The 17183-nt window shown below is 34.1% G+C and overlaps 1 protein-coding gene across 1 annotated transcript in view; it reads right to left on the bottom strand.

Moving 5' to 3' along the window:
* The window catches only part of LOC123315465, a 117205-nt gene that overhangs the window by 11548 nt on the left and 88474 nt on the right, over nt 1-17183 (bottom strand). The window contains exons 10-14 of the mRNA XM_044901157.1: nt 12610-12723; nt 12124-12334; nt 11193-11370; nt 5076-5199; nt 20-382 (exon numbers count right to left, since the gene is read on the bottom strand). Coding sequence (XP_044757092.1) covers nt 20-382; nt 5076-5199; nt 11193-11370; nt 12124-12334; nt 12610-12723 — 990 coding nt within the window. The remainder of the gene's footprint in view (nt 1-19; nt 383-5075; nt 5200-11192; nt 11371-12123; nt 12335-12609; nt 12724-17183) is intronic.

Here is a 17183-nt window from a genome sequence, read left to right as displayed (position 1 = left end):
TTTAACTAAAAGATATTACCTGACTTTCAGAAGTACTCTTGGATGGACTCCTTTCTGTATCAGAAACGTGGTTCTCCTCCGCTATAACATCAACTTTTTTGCTTTCCTTGTTTCGACATATAACGTTTCCTTGACAATCGATCAAATGTAATTCCTCCGATCTCTTCCTCAGCCTCTCCGGAGTCCACTCTTCCCCCATTGGCTCTAGGTCGGTGACAGTGGATCCTGCGTCTAAATGACCTTTCATCCATTTCTCTAAATGAATAGCGTTACCTTTGCTACTGTTATTACTTTTGCTTATTTGTTTACACTTATGTTCTATAAGGGCATCTATTTGCCTGTCAATTTCTGAATTGCTGTTTTGATTTAAGTTATGTGGAGTCTGAAAAATGTTTAGAGTTAATCCTAACTTTTGTTCCCCTTCAATCAAGAGATAAAAGGTTATTAAAAAGCAACTGTAATAACTGAAGCTTTTATTTGCAAATATATAATCATAAAGTAATTACACTCTGTAACAATATAAACTTTATTCTAAGATGCAACTACGTAGTATACCAAATTTGTGGGATTTTTCTTCAATGAGGCAGTCAGTTTGGTACAAGTGCTTAGCAATAAACTTCGGAGGTACATCGTTCTGCTGAATAGTTAATGTCACTTGCTTTATGCTTGTTATATACTCAAGCTTAGAATAATTTACTTTAAATATGAATCTATATTGAATATAAAATTTTTATGTGCGAAACTGAACGATGTTCCTTCAACTAGATGGATTATAAAATGGTTCTGAACTGATAATCTAAATTATTAAATTCCATGATAACAGAAATTACTAAGGCAGGATGAGTATAAAAGAGTAGAGGTTGGGAATGTGGAGTAGTGTCCTTTTTTAGAGTTTTCATGCAAAGGAAAAAATTTTCGGGACCGGATGTCCTATAGTATTTGAAAGAAAAACTGATAATGGATGAAAAGGAGTAAAAAGATGGCAAACCTCCAATCCGGTATGGAAAATTGAAAGAGTGAACGACAGCAAAATGTTTACCTCACTGGAACTCCTCATTTGAAGTTCAAACGTAGGTACTTCGAAGCTCTGTATTTGAGGAAGGGATACTTCCTGATATCGAATTTCCAAACGATAATTCGTATTTATTAAGTTTATCACAAATGGAATAATCCAAGAAGAAACATAAATATATCCATTTCGTAAGGGGTGATTAAGTTTCAATGTTTCACTTGATTACGAACTGTGAGAGATACAAATAATTACAAACCTATTTCAGATCAACTTTCTCTGGCATAAAGCCAGAATATTAGTTCCACCCTTATCTTTCGTTTTGAGCTCTAAGGCAATTTTAGCTTTTAGTATTTCCGATACATGTTATGAACGAGTTTGGAATTTTAGAGAAGAACAAATAGGTATATTGCATTGCAGATATGAATGGAATTAGTATATTACCGTTTGTAGAATCTAGTTTAACTCTCCCGAGAAGAATCAAAATACTATTATTCAGTTGAGAAAAAAATATTTTTTATAGTTTTCAAAATAATATTTTTTTAATTTATTCATTTTTATACCGATTATTCATCAGGTAGTATAGTTCTATGTATATCTTTTATATGTTTATAAGTTAATTCATTGAGATGCCAACTATGTGTCTCATTCATATTTTTGTCCATGGAAAAATGAATTGTTGCTAGTACTGTTGTACCCAAGACTAATTACCATAGCAGTCCATGCCTAAAACTGCCAAATATGTTCGAATCTGAAAGACTTTCTTTGGAATTGTTCATTTACTTGACTTGATTTTCATGATTTATACTCAAAGAATGGTTTTTATTTTATACTTCAGTACTCCAAGCAGTAAAATTCATTTGTAGAATGGGTTTTTCGCGTAAACGGTGTGTGACTAGTATATTTTTCCTGTGGTGAAATGTACAGTGTGTTCTCCAGAATTCTATATATCTACGAAATTAAAGGAGAGGAGGAAATAAATATCAAATACAAGCTGTTCTTGATAAGTTAGTGTTATTTTCCTCTCTTTGAATAGGACACCATATATTTCATTGGACATTTGAGTACATCCAATTCAAATATATTTATAGTTTTCAGATGGTCTATTTTAGATTTACCTACTTATAATGAAAAAGAAAATGATTCTTCATTTGAAATTCTGTAAATAGGTAATCGTCAGGTATAGCCATCGAATTGCATTTCATACCAACAGATTTAAGGAATATCCTACTTTGAGTCCTTTATACAAACATTGCTTATTTAAAAGCTCTGCAGCCAAATTGTCACATTTAAAAATTCATATTTTGCTGTTTTTTTTTTAATCGGGCACTCTATATAAAATGATATCTTCCGAAAGCTATTCAGATGACGAATCTAACTATACATAAATGTTAACCTGGCAGGAAGATGGAATTTTTGTTGATTCTCATAAAAAGTGTCCAGCTTTGTTCAATTTGAATATAGTTTTTGGAGTTTTTCTGTTTCACAACAACAAGAATCGTCAATAGAAATATTTAACTACCTATGCGGTAGATCCATCATATAGGTAGATATCTTTTCGTATACAGGGTGTTTCATAGTTAAATGTACATAGCTCAACTGCCAGTAGAGAAAACACTTTAAGTTCAAGCAGATATCGAAGAAATCATGAAATTTATTGTACAGGGTGGGCAAAATTGGTGATACCTGAACTACAACTTTTTCAACCCAACGAGATAGAGGAAAATGCATGGCACATTACGGTCGTCTTTTTTCGAGAAACTTATTTAATGCCATCAACTGCATTGCTCTATCTTCTTTTGTTTTCGAGTTATAAGTCAAAATTGAAATTTCAACTTTGGTCATTATCTCCGTTTCTGTTTAAGCTAGGATGTTGAAATGAAAACATTATACAGACACTTCTTTTATAGCAATCCAGTGGCGTACTTTGATTTTTTCCAACGGGTATATTTGCTGAGCTATAACATAAACATGTATTTTTTGTGTATTTTGTTGGCTACGTGGAACAAAAAGCAAAACAAACTCAATTCATTTGCCGACGTTTCGTCAAATTTATTGACATCTTCACAGGCTAAAAATCAAAAAATGTATTTTTTCTTATGAAAACAGTTGTATAAAATGACTAAGAAAGACTGAGGGTGATGTATAATATATTTCTGAACCAGTAAAAAAATGGCGATTCTTCTAAGTCATTTCAAACTACTATTTTCATAAGAAAAAACAAAACTTTATGTTATAGCTCAGCAAATAAACCTGTAGGAAAAAATCATAGTACTCCACTGGATTGCTATCAAAAAAGTGTCTATATTGTGTCTTCATTTCAACATCCTATCACAAGCAGGAACGGAGATAATAACCAAAGTTGAAATCGCCCAAATTTAAATTTTGGCCTATAATAACACAAAAACAAAAAAGGATAGAGGAATGCAGTTGCAGTTTCTCGAAAAAAGACGACATGAATTGTACATTCATTTTTCTCTATCTCGTTGGGTTAAAAAGTTGTAGTTCAGGTATCACCAATTTTGCCCAGCTTGTACATGGTGATTTCGTAAACTTTTAAGAACTGTCCAAATTTATGTGATACGGTCCTGCAAATATAATGATATTTGATTGCAGTTTTCTGGAACCTTATGAAACCTATCTTCATTACAAATTTTGGATAAATCAGTGATTCTGTTCAGGAGTTTTAATCAGGTCCAAAAATATTTGGCTGAAAATGGACCACTTCATTAAAACTATTCTTCATCAAACAGCTATTGTCACTTCCGCATTTAACACACTGACTGTAACTTGTGGCTCTTTTTAATGCAATATATAAAAAGCATTATTTGGTCTTGTACCAATAGAAAATTTCTACTCCTAAAACCAAAACCAAAATTACTACAACGCATGCAACGGATTATATCTCGAAACGCAAGACAAAAATAGCCTTTTTAGCTGAAAAATTCACAAATTGTTATCGTCACATCTGTCTCGAAAAAAGATTTTTCACTATAAAACAATATACACCTCGTTCAAAAAATTATCTGACCTGGAGAGAAAAAATTCTTGAAAAAAAAAACGAAAATCTTTTAAAAACGATAGAATTGATTCTGACCGAAATCAATAGGCTTCGTCGCTCTTCAGAGCCACCTGCGAATGCAAAAGTATGGCAAAGTAGCACCTAACTTGACAACACGGTTCTTCCGATTTCCACAAAAATCAATAAGTAGTACATCGAGGATTTACTGGAGAACCCATTTTGAGCTATATACCCCGAAAATTGTACAAAAGACAAGAGAGTGACACATATTACACAAGCAAAATCATTTTTACGGAGTCAAACTTTTGTTCGGCACGCTATATGTTGCCTTTTATCTGACATATAGTACTGTTGAAACTTTCAAGATAATCCTATTCCGTTTATTTACTTTCTCTTCAAATTATTTCATTTTGAGAATATGAGTAGGAAGATAAAGCACTTGAAGTTCTGGTAAAATGATAATTGTCCTCAACTAATTTTGGCCTCGAAAAACTACTATTTGTATCTCACTCAGTTACCAAGTTACCCCATGAAATGACCGACATTTCAATCATTTTATCTGACTGTATCAGAACTATGGTGGAAGCACTTTAATTTGGGCGATTCTGGAGCCCGTCTTCAGTTCGAAGGAAAACTTTTGGTCGAGGAATCATCCATGTTCAGACTTATCAAATCGTAATCAAAATTCGAAAAATTCCAGGAATCTCCGTCATATTTCAAGAACTCAAATTCTTCGAAGTATTTGTTCTCGGAATCCGAAGAAAGGTCCGGAGATGGAGTGAGGAGCGGAGGCGATTGCTCGTTACGCGGCGGACGTGACTGGGACAGGAGGGTGGTTTGGGAGTTGAAATGAGACGAGAAAGCTTGGGAATTCTCTGAGCTGGTAGAGGAAACGTTGGCCGAAGGACTGTCCGGAGTTTGGGTAAGTGACACTTGGCGAATGGGAATGGGTGAGCTACATTTATTGAGAGTTTTAAATTGTGTGAGTGCAGGCAAGCAGGAATTATCTACTGGCTGGCTGCAGTGACCGCTATTCAGACGCACCTGCTGTCGCAAAGACAGCGACTCTGCAGATTGCAGGGTCACCACTGAGGATGTGATTGGAACATCGGGGGATTCTAATGGACTGCTAAGTGAACTTCCTTCCATGCCCGCGTTTATGTAGAGGCTGCGTGCACAATAGAGAACGTCATATGTAAGGTGCAAATACATAGAAATGCCGCTGAATTTGAATCGATTGTTGTTATTCCACATAAGAACTTCTTCATAAAATGCTTATATCTCGAGAAAATATGAAGATGGTTTGTTGCTTCATTCCTATTTCGAGATGATTCAAATTTTTAATATTTGAGTATGTGGCCTTGGGCCTTGTTTCTACTACTTCACTTTTAGGCCGAAGCCTTACCAGGAAAACTTAACAAAGATGATCACAAACTTCAGAATTTTAGAAGTAACAGAGGATTTTATTTCGATTAACATCGAGAAATAGTTTCGATTTGTTTCATTAATGTCAGTAATAATGAGAAACTTATTACACACAGCTTTAATTCGACTAAATTTAGTTTTTTTTTTACAGTAATCCCAGTTTCAGCTTATAAATCACTCCTAATAACAATATATTCTGGTCTGTAAGTACTCCATAAAGTATTTTTTATCTACTTAACCAAAGCTGTGGCCTGTGGCAAAGCATTGTGTGGTTTTGGGGCTTTTATGTGCTCGAGTTGTTCAAAAACACGAAACGCGCTACCAACTAAAAAAGTGCAAAAAAACTGCACGAAAAAATTGAAATCCTACCAAGAACGATAATCGGTATAGGAACGTCATATTGGGTAGCTCTCTGCCTGCACAAAAAATACAGTTGTAACCGAAGGACCATAGTGACAGACGAATTATGATTATAGCCTCAACTGTAAATGACTAAAAAAAATTCTTAGATCAACATGATTCCACCTATCAGATAGTAGATGAACGATAGACTCACGCCGTTTTGAAGCCTCTGCCAATAGACGCTGATATAAAATGTTTCAAAATATCCATTATACCTACCTCGTCCAAATAAAAAAAAAAGATTTTTGACATTAAAAGATTGTGAAATCTTTGCCCTGTAGTGGAACACAAAAAGAAGGAAAAAAGTCCAAGAAAATGCTTCAGATACGCGGAGAATTCTGACTTCCACGAAGTTGTGTAAAATATACAGGGTGAGTCTTTGAACAGGCTTGGTTTGAAAGATACAGACTGTTGAAAAACCATAAAAAAATTTTATTTTCAGTTCTATCTCAAAAACGGTTTTATCGAATGAAATGAACATTTGTTGGATGAATCTCTTTCGAACACAAGATATCACCCACTCCTTCCATTTTTCTCATTATGACTATTACGTACCATAAAAAATACTAATCGTATTCTTCATATTTTCTCGTATAATGTGCCGTTTTCGAGTAACTAGATGTTCAAAAATTAAAAAGTATCTGTGAAATTTGAAAAATTGGGTACTTTGGCTGAATATAACTCTGTGTAAGAGATCCACAAATGTGTAGTGTCACAGATTTAACTAGTTATTCTGAAGGTAACTTTGTTACAGGCACAGCTCATTATGAAAACTAAATATTGCTATATATTTTCACCAGGACCGGATCGGAAAAAATGGTATAGAAAAAAAGTGTTTCTTTTGACCTCAAACCACATTCGAAATATCATCAGAATATACAATATCGCCTAAAACAGTACCTGCAGAATCGCACGAAAAATGCAAGTGCAGTTTCACAGAAGAAGAGAAGTAAAAATGTATGACTAAACCTATAATTTATGAAAGAGGAACAGAAAAAGGCCCAAACAAAACCAATGATTAACAGTGTTTTCCAATTTATATTTTAAGGAACGGCGTATTTTGTAGGCTCCGTGATGATGTTGCTTTTGTTTTGAGCGATGACTTTATTGTGATTTGTATATTCTTCAGTTGGCTATAAACCGAAACATGTCAATACAGTACAAATAAAGTGGTTCAAAAAATACGGGAAATTAAGACTTTTTTCTCCATAGGTATTATTTACAATTCCAGGAGGTTAAACTTTAGAGAATTCTTGAATAGAAAATAATCAGAATGAGCAAATGATTTGAAGAGTATAATAGAGAAGAAGGTAAAACATCTCGAAGGACTGTTCTATGAACTTAATTAATGGAACTAAATAATTGAGAAAATCCCCTCAACATTCGGAAATCCAACAATATAAGAAAATACTGGTGCTGAATGGAGATCTTTCTATGAGTGTTTTGAGTTTGATTATAATTTTTTGGTACACTATGTAATTAATAGATATTTTTCAGTTTTTATCTTGGTAGTTTTTAATAATTTAATGTTACAATACTAGCCTACCGCTAAAACGGATACTTACTGCCAGAGACAACCTGCTGTCTCTGCTTACTGCCTAGTAGTAACTGAGGTTCAATTGGTTCGCAAAGAAAAATATGTTGACTCGCCAGAGGGATATTTATTACAATGTGGAATTTTTCGAGAGTGGACATAAAAGCCTATTCTTCATATTCGAGACCTGGTTCATATTTTTGCGTCGATTGCTTTGATTAAAAATTACTAATTAGAAGACACATATATGTGTCTTCCACTTTGCCCGCTCTGGGTGGGCAAAACGTATAACTCTAACTTTTTTTAATTTCTAATTCTGTTTGAGAAGTTCTTCATTCTCATTATAATTTTTCTTGAATCATTAAATTTAATTATTCAAAGTGTCATGAACCAAAGTTATAATAAGATATGATTGAGATATATATTTGTTATCTAATTTTGAAATTAATCGTTCTTTTCGCCTATCTTTCACATGAAAAGTTGCGTAATAAAAGTATTGGAGCATTCTCTTCCAAAACAGAAAAAACACAAGGAGGGTTACGATTCATGAGGGAACCAAGGATATTCTCGGATGCTTCAGATGTTGTTTTTTTTTAAATAATGTGAATCATAGAGATCGAACATACAGACAAACCATCTTCATATACTTGTTGCACGTTTCACTAGAAATGTTGGAAAAAATAAGACTATTCCTGAAACCGTTTAGGAACTCCTTCAACTAATCCAAATCAATAGTGGCATGTATTCTTTTGATATTTCACTATTAACTTCGTTCATTTCAGTTATTTGATGTTATAATGTACAAAATGAAACCATTCAAGATAACTTTCAATTCACTTATCACGTAATATTTCTTCAAGTTTCTAGACTCTTTCTACTTCAAACTGCAGTCGTATTCATAATGAATATAGATATTTATTAGCTCTAGAGCCGGACTTCTCCAGGGAACATTTCAATCGTAATACCGAATATTTTTTTCTTCATGTTAAATTTTAAATTGTCCTTGTTTGGAATATTATCATCGGGCATTTGGAAAGAACACTTCGAACTAAACTATCTAATTTTTCATTCTAGGTGAACTTACTTTTCAATTTGGGGGAACTAGCAACTGCAATCTATAGGTATCCTCCAGAAACTACATAAACATAGCCACGAATCCAAAGATGGATTGTGATTAAAACAGATTTCTCAAGGGATTTCAATATCCACATCGATAGCTGACATAAATCATCGAAATAAAAAATGAAAATGATTTAGAACCTACTTGAACATTTCATTTAATTGTGAGTAAGTCAGTAAGTAATATATACTCCCTCATTGTCTGAGCTATTTCAAGCTTGCTATTTCATCAATTCATTAGTTATATGATTTCTACATAAATAACTTCCTAAACTCTAAATGACTATATTAATATTTCTACTTACTCGAAAAGCTACCTACTACGATTTGTGGTATTATATTATAAATAATATTTATGTTTCTGGACGTAGAGTATATTTTTACTGATATATTAACAAAAGAAACATAAAGTTTTTCTTCTGAAAAGAATATTCAAAAGAAAAGCTTTGGAAAAACTGAAGTGTAGTTATATAAGAAGCACAATTGATCTGTACCTTCTACTTAACAATTTTAAATAAGTTTGATTTACATAGTTCAAATAAAGTGTTATCTTTATCTTGAACAACGACTTTTTTCTCATAGTAAATAGAGTATATAAGAATAAAGAATACTCCTTCTGACGAAAATGATGTATTTTTTATGAAATATCTTTGAAACGTCACATTTTGAAATAACCATTTCAACCGTTTCCCAAAAAAAATTATTTTAAGCACTTAAAAATGAAAAATAAAAATGGATATTTGAAGTTTAAAGCGTTTTGTGAGAATTTCACAAGTTGGCAACATCGACTGAAATATGCCTTGATAATAAAGGACAACAAATGCATTATCTTGATGAGATAGACAAAGATGGCTGTCTATGAAGTCTACGACGAACGAGGAAGGTCGTCAAATTTTATGGGATTTTTATGGCCGGTTGCGAATGAAGCTCGCCAGTAAGTACGCGCCTGTAGATCAACAGCAGTTCGGACATTGTTCTTTTCATTGTCTTGTATGCGCTGTTGCCAAATCGTAAACTCCACACAAAGCGATTTAAATTTTAAAACCCCATATTTGAAGAATGATTTTGAATAGTTTCCGCGGTGAATTTGAAGAAATCATGAATGAAACTCATAATTACTCAGTTTAAACTTGCATATGCAGTGATAACCCAAATTGAGGAGTTGAAATCACTGGCCTCTGCGTCCTCTGCCGACAGTGATATCGGATTCGACGATTTCAAATTTCAATATACAGGGCGAGTCTTTGACTAGTACAAATATTTTAACAGTATATTTCAGTATATTTTTGAGGTCCAAAGAAACACTTTTTTCCTTTACCATTTTTTTCGAATCGGCTCGTTTTGAAAGATACAGGCTGTTGAAAATCCATAAAATAATGTTATTTTTAGTTCTATCTCACGAACTGTTTTATCGAATGAAATGAATTTCGGAATATGGTTTTTATTTAATTGATGAATCTTTTCCGAGCACAAGATATCATCCACGTATTCCAGTTTTTTAATTATGATCATTACGTACCATATAAATACAAAAAATTCCAAGAACCCAACCCTTCAAATTAAATTGGACCCTATCTAATGAATATTTGAACTTTTCGTGAAATAAAAGTATTCTCCATATTTTCCCGTATAATGCGCCGTTTTCGAGTAATTTCATGTTGAAAAATGAAGAATATCTATGATGTTCGGAAAATTGGTTACTTTCTCTGAATGCAACTCTGTTTAAAAAAATCCACAGTGCCATAGATTTAGTTTGTTATTCTGAAGGGAATCTTGTTTCTACAGTGGCATAGCTCATTATGAAAACTTAAAATGGCTATATCTTTTCATCAGGGCCGAATCGGAAACAATGCTAATAGGAAAAAAGTGTTCATTTTGATCTCAAGAATCTACTGTTAAAACAATTGTACGAGTCAAAGACTCACCCTGTGTACTGGGGTGCTGTGTAGGAAGGGGAGCAGGTGCGGAAAGAATCTTTGTGTTCCTTAGGGCCTATTGTTTTTGCCGGCACCAGGATTCGAACCGGATTGCATCTAGTCTTTGCTGTTCGTATGTTTTAGGAAAAAAACGGTTCTGTGATAGAGACCCAGCAGACTTTCTGGCACCATTTCGACATTTCTGTCAACTGCTGTCAACGTTTCTGTCCATGAGAGACCACTGCACTCACCTAAAGTCACGGTTTGATGTGCCAGCCTAAATTTTAAGACCTTGCAGATCTGGGTGACGACTGGTTCCAGCAGGATGGGGCTACAGCCTAACACATCTCGAATTTCATTAGATGTTATGAGATAGATTTTACCGAGCCAAAATCCACTAGATAAAAATTGTGAAAGGCGCAAAATAGTATAATTCATCCAGGCATCTTATGCAACCTATATTAATAGGATTATGGTTTCATGATTTCTCATGGAACTCTTTATTGACTTACTTATACATGTGTTTAAGTTTAAGTGATTCTTGGTTACTAAGGTTAACACATGAGTTTATTTTCAGTGTTTTGAGTTGATTCATATTATTTTAAAAGGTTCAAATCAATTGTGCTTTTTTATTTTTAGTATGAATTCAATTAAATATCGAAGGGTGATATTGACAAGAATATAGATCATTTTTGACAACATTGAATAATAAAATAAGTGCCACGAAATTTAGACTCGGAAGATGCATGAGAATGAAATACTCACATTTGCCTTTGTAGGAGGTTCTGCCAAACCGCTTTGAGCTCTACCGTTGGCGCCCTAAGGATCACAGTTTTTTTCGAAGCACCTTTTTTCGGGGTCCTTGACAGATCAGGACCGCAATGGATTGTTGGACTGACGGCTGATCTACCTTCTGGTGATACTGATATTCTGAATTCAGTTTCTGAAAGAGATAATAAAGAGCTTAACAATTTTGAACATCAAACAATAAGTGTGGCACGTGTATGAGATGAAGTTTTAGCGTAACGGGGTACCCTACAATTCGGAGTATGATACAAGAGCGTAGGAAAAAACCCCGATAAAGGAACCTCGTGAGTGTAGTGGTTGTAAGAAATGAGCTGAAATATTTGATATTGAAAAGTAACTAAATCTTTTTTGACAATAGGGCATATATTTCATTCAGTCAGCCAAATGTCATTGCATTTTCTGAAATTTTTTAGGGTTTTCACTCCCAATCTCTAGAACAAAATAAATTAAAATGTGGAAATAACTAATTTGCTCCTGCGTAAATTCTTGCACTAATTTGTCAGAAGCAAATGAAGTAGAAAAAATTGTTGTCTGACAATGAACTGAAAAAAGGAAATTTGAAATTATAATTATGTATAGTAACGCTTTGGAGCCTATATCAGACTCCTTCATCAGACGAAGGTCAATTTTTTGAAAATCTTTTGAATTGTAGCTTTTATTTGACATTAATTGTCAATACTTAGAAACAGATTTCTGAAACTTTTTAAGGTTTTCACTGTAGTTGTTATAGCAAGAGATGTGAAGATGAATTGAAGTTATTTTCTCCAAACTATATGTAAGAAATAACATTTTCAATTGTTCTCAAACGATAGGAATGACCCCTTTTAGATTGATCTCCATGTTTGTCATTTGCCAGTTGAATAAACAATCATATATTCACGACACTCACCTTTTTTCCTAACATTGAATAACATATCTGTAACATGAGCAAGTGGAAGAGGATCTTCAGTAATAAACAACACTCGATCCCTCGATACTTTGGCAAATAACAACAAATCGCTGAATAACAACGTCCAGTATTGTCTTACATTTCTTCCCTCTATTCTACTTAAATCGCTACCAAAAATCCATTGCCTTCCAGGTTTATTCAAAATGAAAGGCTGAAAAGGAAATATTAAATATAATATGAATTCATATTTCGAGTTGTTTTCTATGATATCTCCAAGGTAAAACATCAAAAGTAACCCATGAAAAGGGAACGAGAACGACTAAAGAAAAAATAACAATAAGGTGGATCGAAGGAAAAGCATGATAAAAGTAAAGTAGCGTAAATATTCCATTGTGATAGACATTCAGATACAAGAAATTCATTAAACTGTTTTGATTATTTAATGCAATAATTTTTTCCTATACTCAATTTTCATTTCATCCTTACCTTACATTTGGTGAAAACTAATCTATTTTCTAAATCTTGTACTGTAAGGAGTGGTCTTCCTCCGCCAGTTGGCTCCATCCATCCTGCTTCAGATGTGATTTCCTTATATGTTACCTTTAAGTGAGAACAATAGTTAATTATGGGGAAAAGTTTTTTTCCCATATTATCTCTGAAGTTTCTGCTATAAAACTTTCTCAGATAATGGTTAGCACGTTGCTACTCGGAAATAATAAATAACTTTTCAGCAGGAGAGAAGCTAATTCATATTAATGATGAACTGGAATGTAATCCTTATTTCCAGGGAATTAATATTTCACTGTCTGTCCAATTCGAAACTTGATTCATTTCAGTTTATTGCTTATTTCTATAGGGTGTTTCACGAATATTTGGCTAATGGTGAATAAAGGTTAACTAGGCCTTTCAGAAAAATATTTGCTTCTTTTATACTCATTAGATTCGGAGATACAGGGTGATTTATCGGTTTCAGCTCAAATTTTCGATATCCATACCATGAGAACGAGTAGTCCGATTTTGATGAAAATTTGTGGGATCGTTAACTTCCAATAGCCCTTCGAGTTGGCACAGGCAATTCGCATAATATCAATACAGAACTCAAAATATTGAGATTTAGTTTTGAAATATCGACATTTATATTTTCTGGATCAGTTGAAGAATTTTTGTTTTCAGTTTCCACTTCGCATGGCACACTTGTTCGAAAAGAGAAATGAACTAACGAAATCATATTTCAGGTTCTTTTTTGAGAATACAGTCCTGTTTTCAATTATTCAGTTATAATTTTCAATGCTACTTGACGAGATTTTGAATAATAAAAGCCCTCTTTCCGATTATTTATCATTTTGAGTCATCAACACACGCCAAGCGTAAAAATCATATTTGAAAGTGTATTATTGAACTAATAATTCTGTCAAAAATTATCAAATCTTAGACAGAAGGACGGGTGATATCATTCTTCGATAGAAATTCACACAATGAAATTCAATGTATAAAAAATCCATATTTTCTGAGCCATACAGACATCTTCATATTGCAGAGAGAATTTCACGAAAATCGGACCACTCTTTCTCACCTTATAGATATCGAAAATTATATAAGGCCAAAATCCATAAATCACCCTGTATTTCCGAAGCTAATGGCCTCAAGTCAAAGATTATACTCTATAATCTTTTGGTAAAAAAGACCTTTCCTGAAAGGCTGGATTCACCCCTAGGCTATGCCTAACCACTAGTCAAACACCCTGTAAAACAAAACAAATTTTCGGAAAGAGAATCGAGAATGTGTTGAAAGATCCGTTATGGTTGTTTCAACATGTACTTATTATCTCTGATGTTTTTGCTCCAATGCAGAATCAAGCCGGATTTCAATTAATTCAATTACAGTTTTCGACTGTAAGCTGCATAATATCTGACTGTTAAGGGGTGAAAGACTACCAGAATGTGGAATGTTGGCAGTACACTTGAACGATCAGTAGTAGTTGCGAATATTACAAATATTTTGCACTATCGTCGAAAAGATGTCAGCATAAATTAGTGGTTTTTGGCGTAAGATATATATAGTCCATTCGAGAATGATTTACATCTCGAGTGGATATGGAAAATCAAATTTAAGTTGGTAATAGTCCCAGAGTGAATACTTCGTGTTGCGGAATTCAGGTTGGTATTGTGATTAAACATTGATCTATAGATCTATTATATGTGAATCTATGCACTGACCAACAATAATTTGAATTTTGTACTGCTGTTTATGTTCTCAATTGAACCGCACAGATTGAAAACATAATTGTTTCAATTTTTAAAGCGGATTAATATGCTCTGAATTCGATTATTTCTTATTTTCAAAAATTTTTCGAGGTTATATTTATATATTCAAATTCTGTAATTGAAACAACAGAAAGTATTGAAGATTTTTTATGACCAGATATTAAGCTGCGACTGGACTTTCAATGCCTACTGGGATGTCAATCATTTTTGAATGGACTATACAGTTTCGCTTTTTGAACTGACTACTGAAACGGTGTAGACCCTTCATAAGGGAATTTCGCAGTCCTCTTATGTAGTGAATTAGCCTGTTTTAGCTCAAACAATCAAAGATTCTTTGAAATACCTTATCGTAACTCTTTTTTTAACACCAGTGAGCCTTTATAAACTGAGTTTATAACTTTCCAACGAAGCAACTGTAATTCTCTTTCATTAATTACAATATTTTGATGAATTGCTGCCAAAGATGGGTCTTTTCTTACAAGAAGTAGATCATTTACATAAAAAAATCGCTCCTCTCAGTACCTACATACGATTTATTTATTTTTTATTTATTTATTTATTTAAGTAATACACCATTCCACAGCCTAGGCCAATTATAGAATGGGAGAAATTTACAATAAAAAATAATACGATAATTTAACTTCGTGTACAATTCGTAACTAAACTAAACAAACAATAAGCACCTTTATAATACCCAAAGCAGAGCATGAGCTGAAAAAAACTCCATTGGAGAAAAAAGCTCACACTCGCGATAAAAAAAAAAAAAAAATTTAACCAAGAATGGCCCTTTTTACATCAGATGGATTGCAATGAAATATATCAATAATGTCCTGATGGGACATGTAATCACTACACATTCTATACAGAGGCGAAAAAAGAAGTACATTAGAACGTGGAAAAGGTAGGTAAAATGTGGTCATATTTCGCACGGGTAGTCTAGGAACATGAAAATTTATAAGGGCAAGCAAGTAGGGACAATCAATTACCGAGGATAAAATCTTCATCAGGAACAGAATACCTAAATAAGTACGCCGTCGCTCTAGAGAATTAACTTCAAATCTACTTAAAAGATTTGCATGTGCAGTACCCCTGTTTGGATAAACACCGTCAATTCGAAAACATATATACTTCAAAAATCGCCTCTGTACATTCTCTAAACTATTGACATGCACATCGTATCCCGGGCTCCATATTAAGCTCCCACATTCGAGCCTCGACCTCACAAGTGCATTAAACAAAGTGAAAAGTGTCCTGTTATCTTGTAACCACCTTGAGTTTCGCAAAATAAAACCAAGCGTTTGAAATCCTTTTGAAACAATAGATCTCACATGTGGTACAAAACTGAGTCCCTGGTCAAACAGAACTCCAAGGTCCCTATACTCCGCAACCCTACCAAGGACACGGCCGTCAACGTTATACGAAAACTCAATCATTGTTCTTTTTCGGCTGAATGATAACACGTTACACTTTCCGATATTTAGGGGAAGTAAGTTATCCCTGCACCAACGATTCAAGCCATCTATGTCACCCTGAAGATCCCAAGAATCCTCAATCGAAAGAATACGACGAAACAATTTAAAATCATCTACATAAAGGAGGAAACAACATACTAAATACAGACTAATATCGTTGATGAAAATAATGAACAACAGTAGCCCCAAAATAGACCCCTGTGGAACACCAGATGACGCCACGAACGTATTCGATTTAAAACCGAAGCACCGAACCCAAAGTTTTCTGTCCGAGAGGTAAGACTTCATGAAGCGCAAAAATCCGAGATCCAATCCAAAAGCTGATAACTTCTGGAGGAGTATACCATGATCAAGTCTGTCGAACGCTTTCGAAAAAATCTGTATAAATCACATCGACTTGAGAAGATTCATCCAAGGCTGCAGTGATGTACTCAGTCAAACAAGTTAAATTGGTCACGGTTGATCGACCCCTCACGAACCCATGCTGACTGTCAGAAATATGACATCTTACATGTGAGTAAATTATGTCATAAAGCACTCTCTCAAAAACTTTGCTGAAGTTGCTCAAATTAACAATGGGTCTATAATTTTCGATGTTAACCCTGTTGCCCTTTTTGAAAACCGGACACACTCTACCCTCTTTCCAGATGGTCGGAAAGGAAAGTTTTGAGAGAGACAGTCTATAAATAACAGTCAGAGGCCTGACCAAAACGATCGCACAGTCCCTCAACAGGAACGAGGGAACTCCATCGGGTCCCGCTGTCATATTTGCTTTGCATTTTTTTAAGGACTTGAGCACAGCATCCTCTGTTATTTCAGGAATAGTTAGAGTTTGGCCAAAAGAGTTGACAGGTGGCAGATCACTCAGATTGAAGTCTGAGGTTTCATTAAAATTTTAGCTGAAGAAAGAAGCGAAAGCCTGAACAATGTCCTGAGGAGCTGAGAGGTGACGATCTCCGTAGTTCATCGAACCAGGAATGAGAGAACTATCCCGAATTGAATTTATATATGACCAAAATTTTGATGGGTTCTCCGATAAATCTGCCTCAGCCTTTTTCGTGAAATTCGCACGTGCTACAGCTATTTCTTTCTTTATATCCCTGCGAAGATCTTTATATTTATTGACACATTGAACATCGCCCGTTGACCTATACATGCGCAAATACCTATTTTTCTCTTTCAGCCTAGTAATAATATGTCCCGTGAACCATGGCGGGTAAGAAGACTTTCTATTTATCGATCTGGGGACACATTGAGAAAAAACATTATTCAGAATAGAATAAAACATGTTACAAGCTAAATTGACATCAGTCTGTTCATTCAA

This window comes from Coccinella septempunctata, chromosome 6 (assembly GCF_907165205.1).
Source record: "Coccinella septempunctata chromosome 6, icCocSept1.1, whole genome shotgun sequence".
Taxonomy (NCBI): Eukaryota; Metazoa; Arthropoda; class Insecta; order Coleoptera; family Coccinellidae; genus Coccinella; species Coccinella septempunctata.
This window is presented reverse-complemented; position numbering and strand designations above follow the sequence as displayed.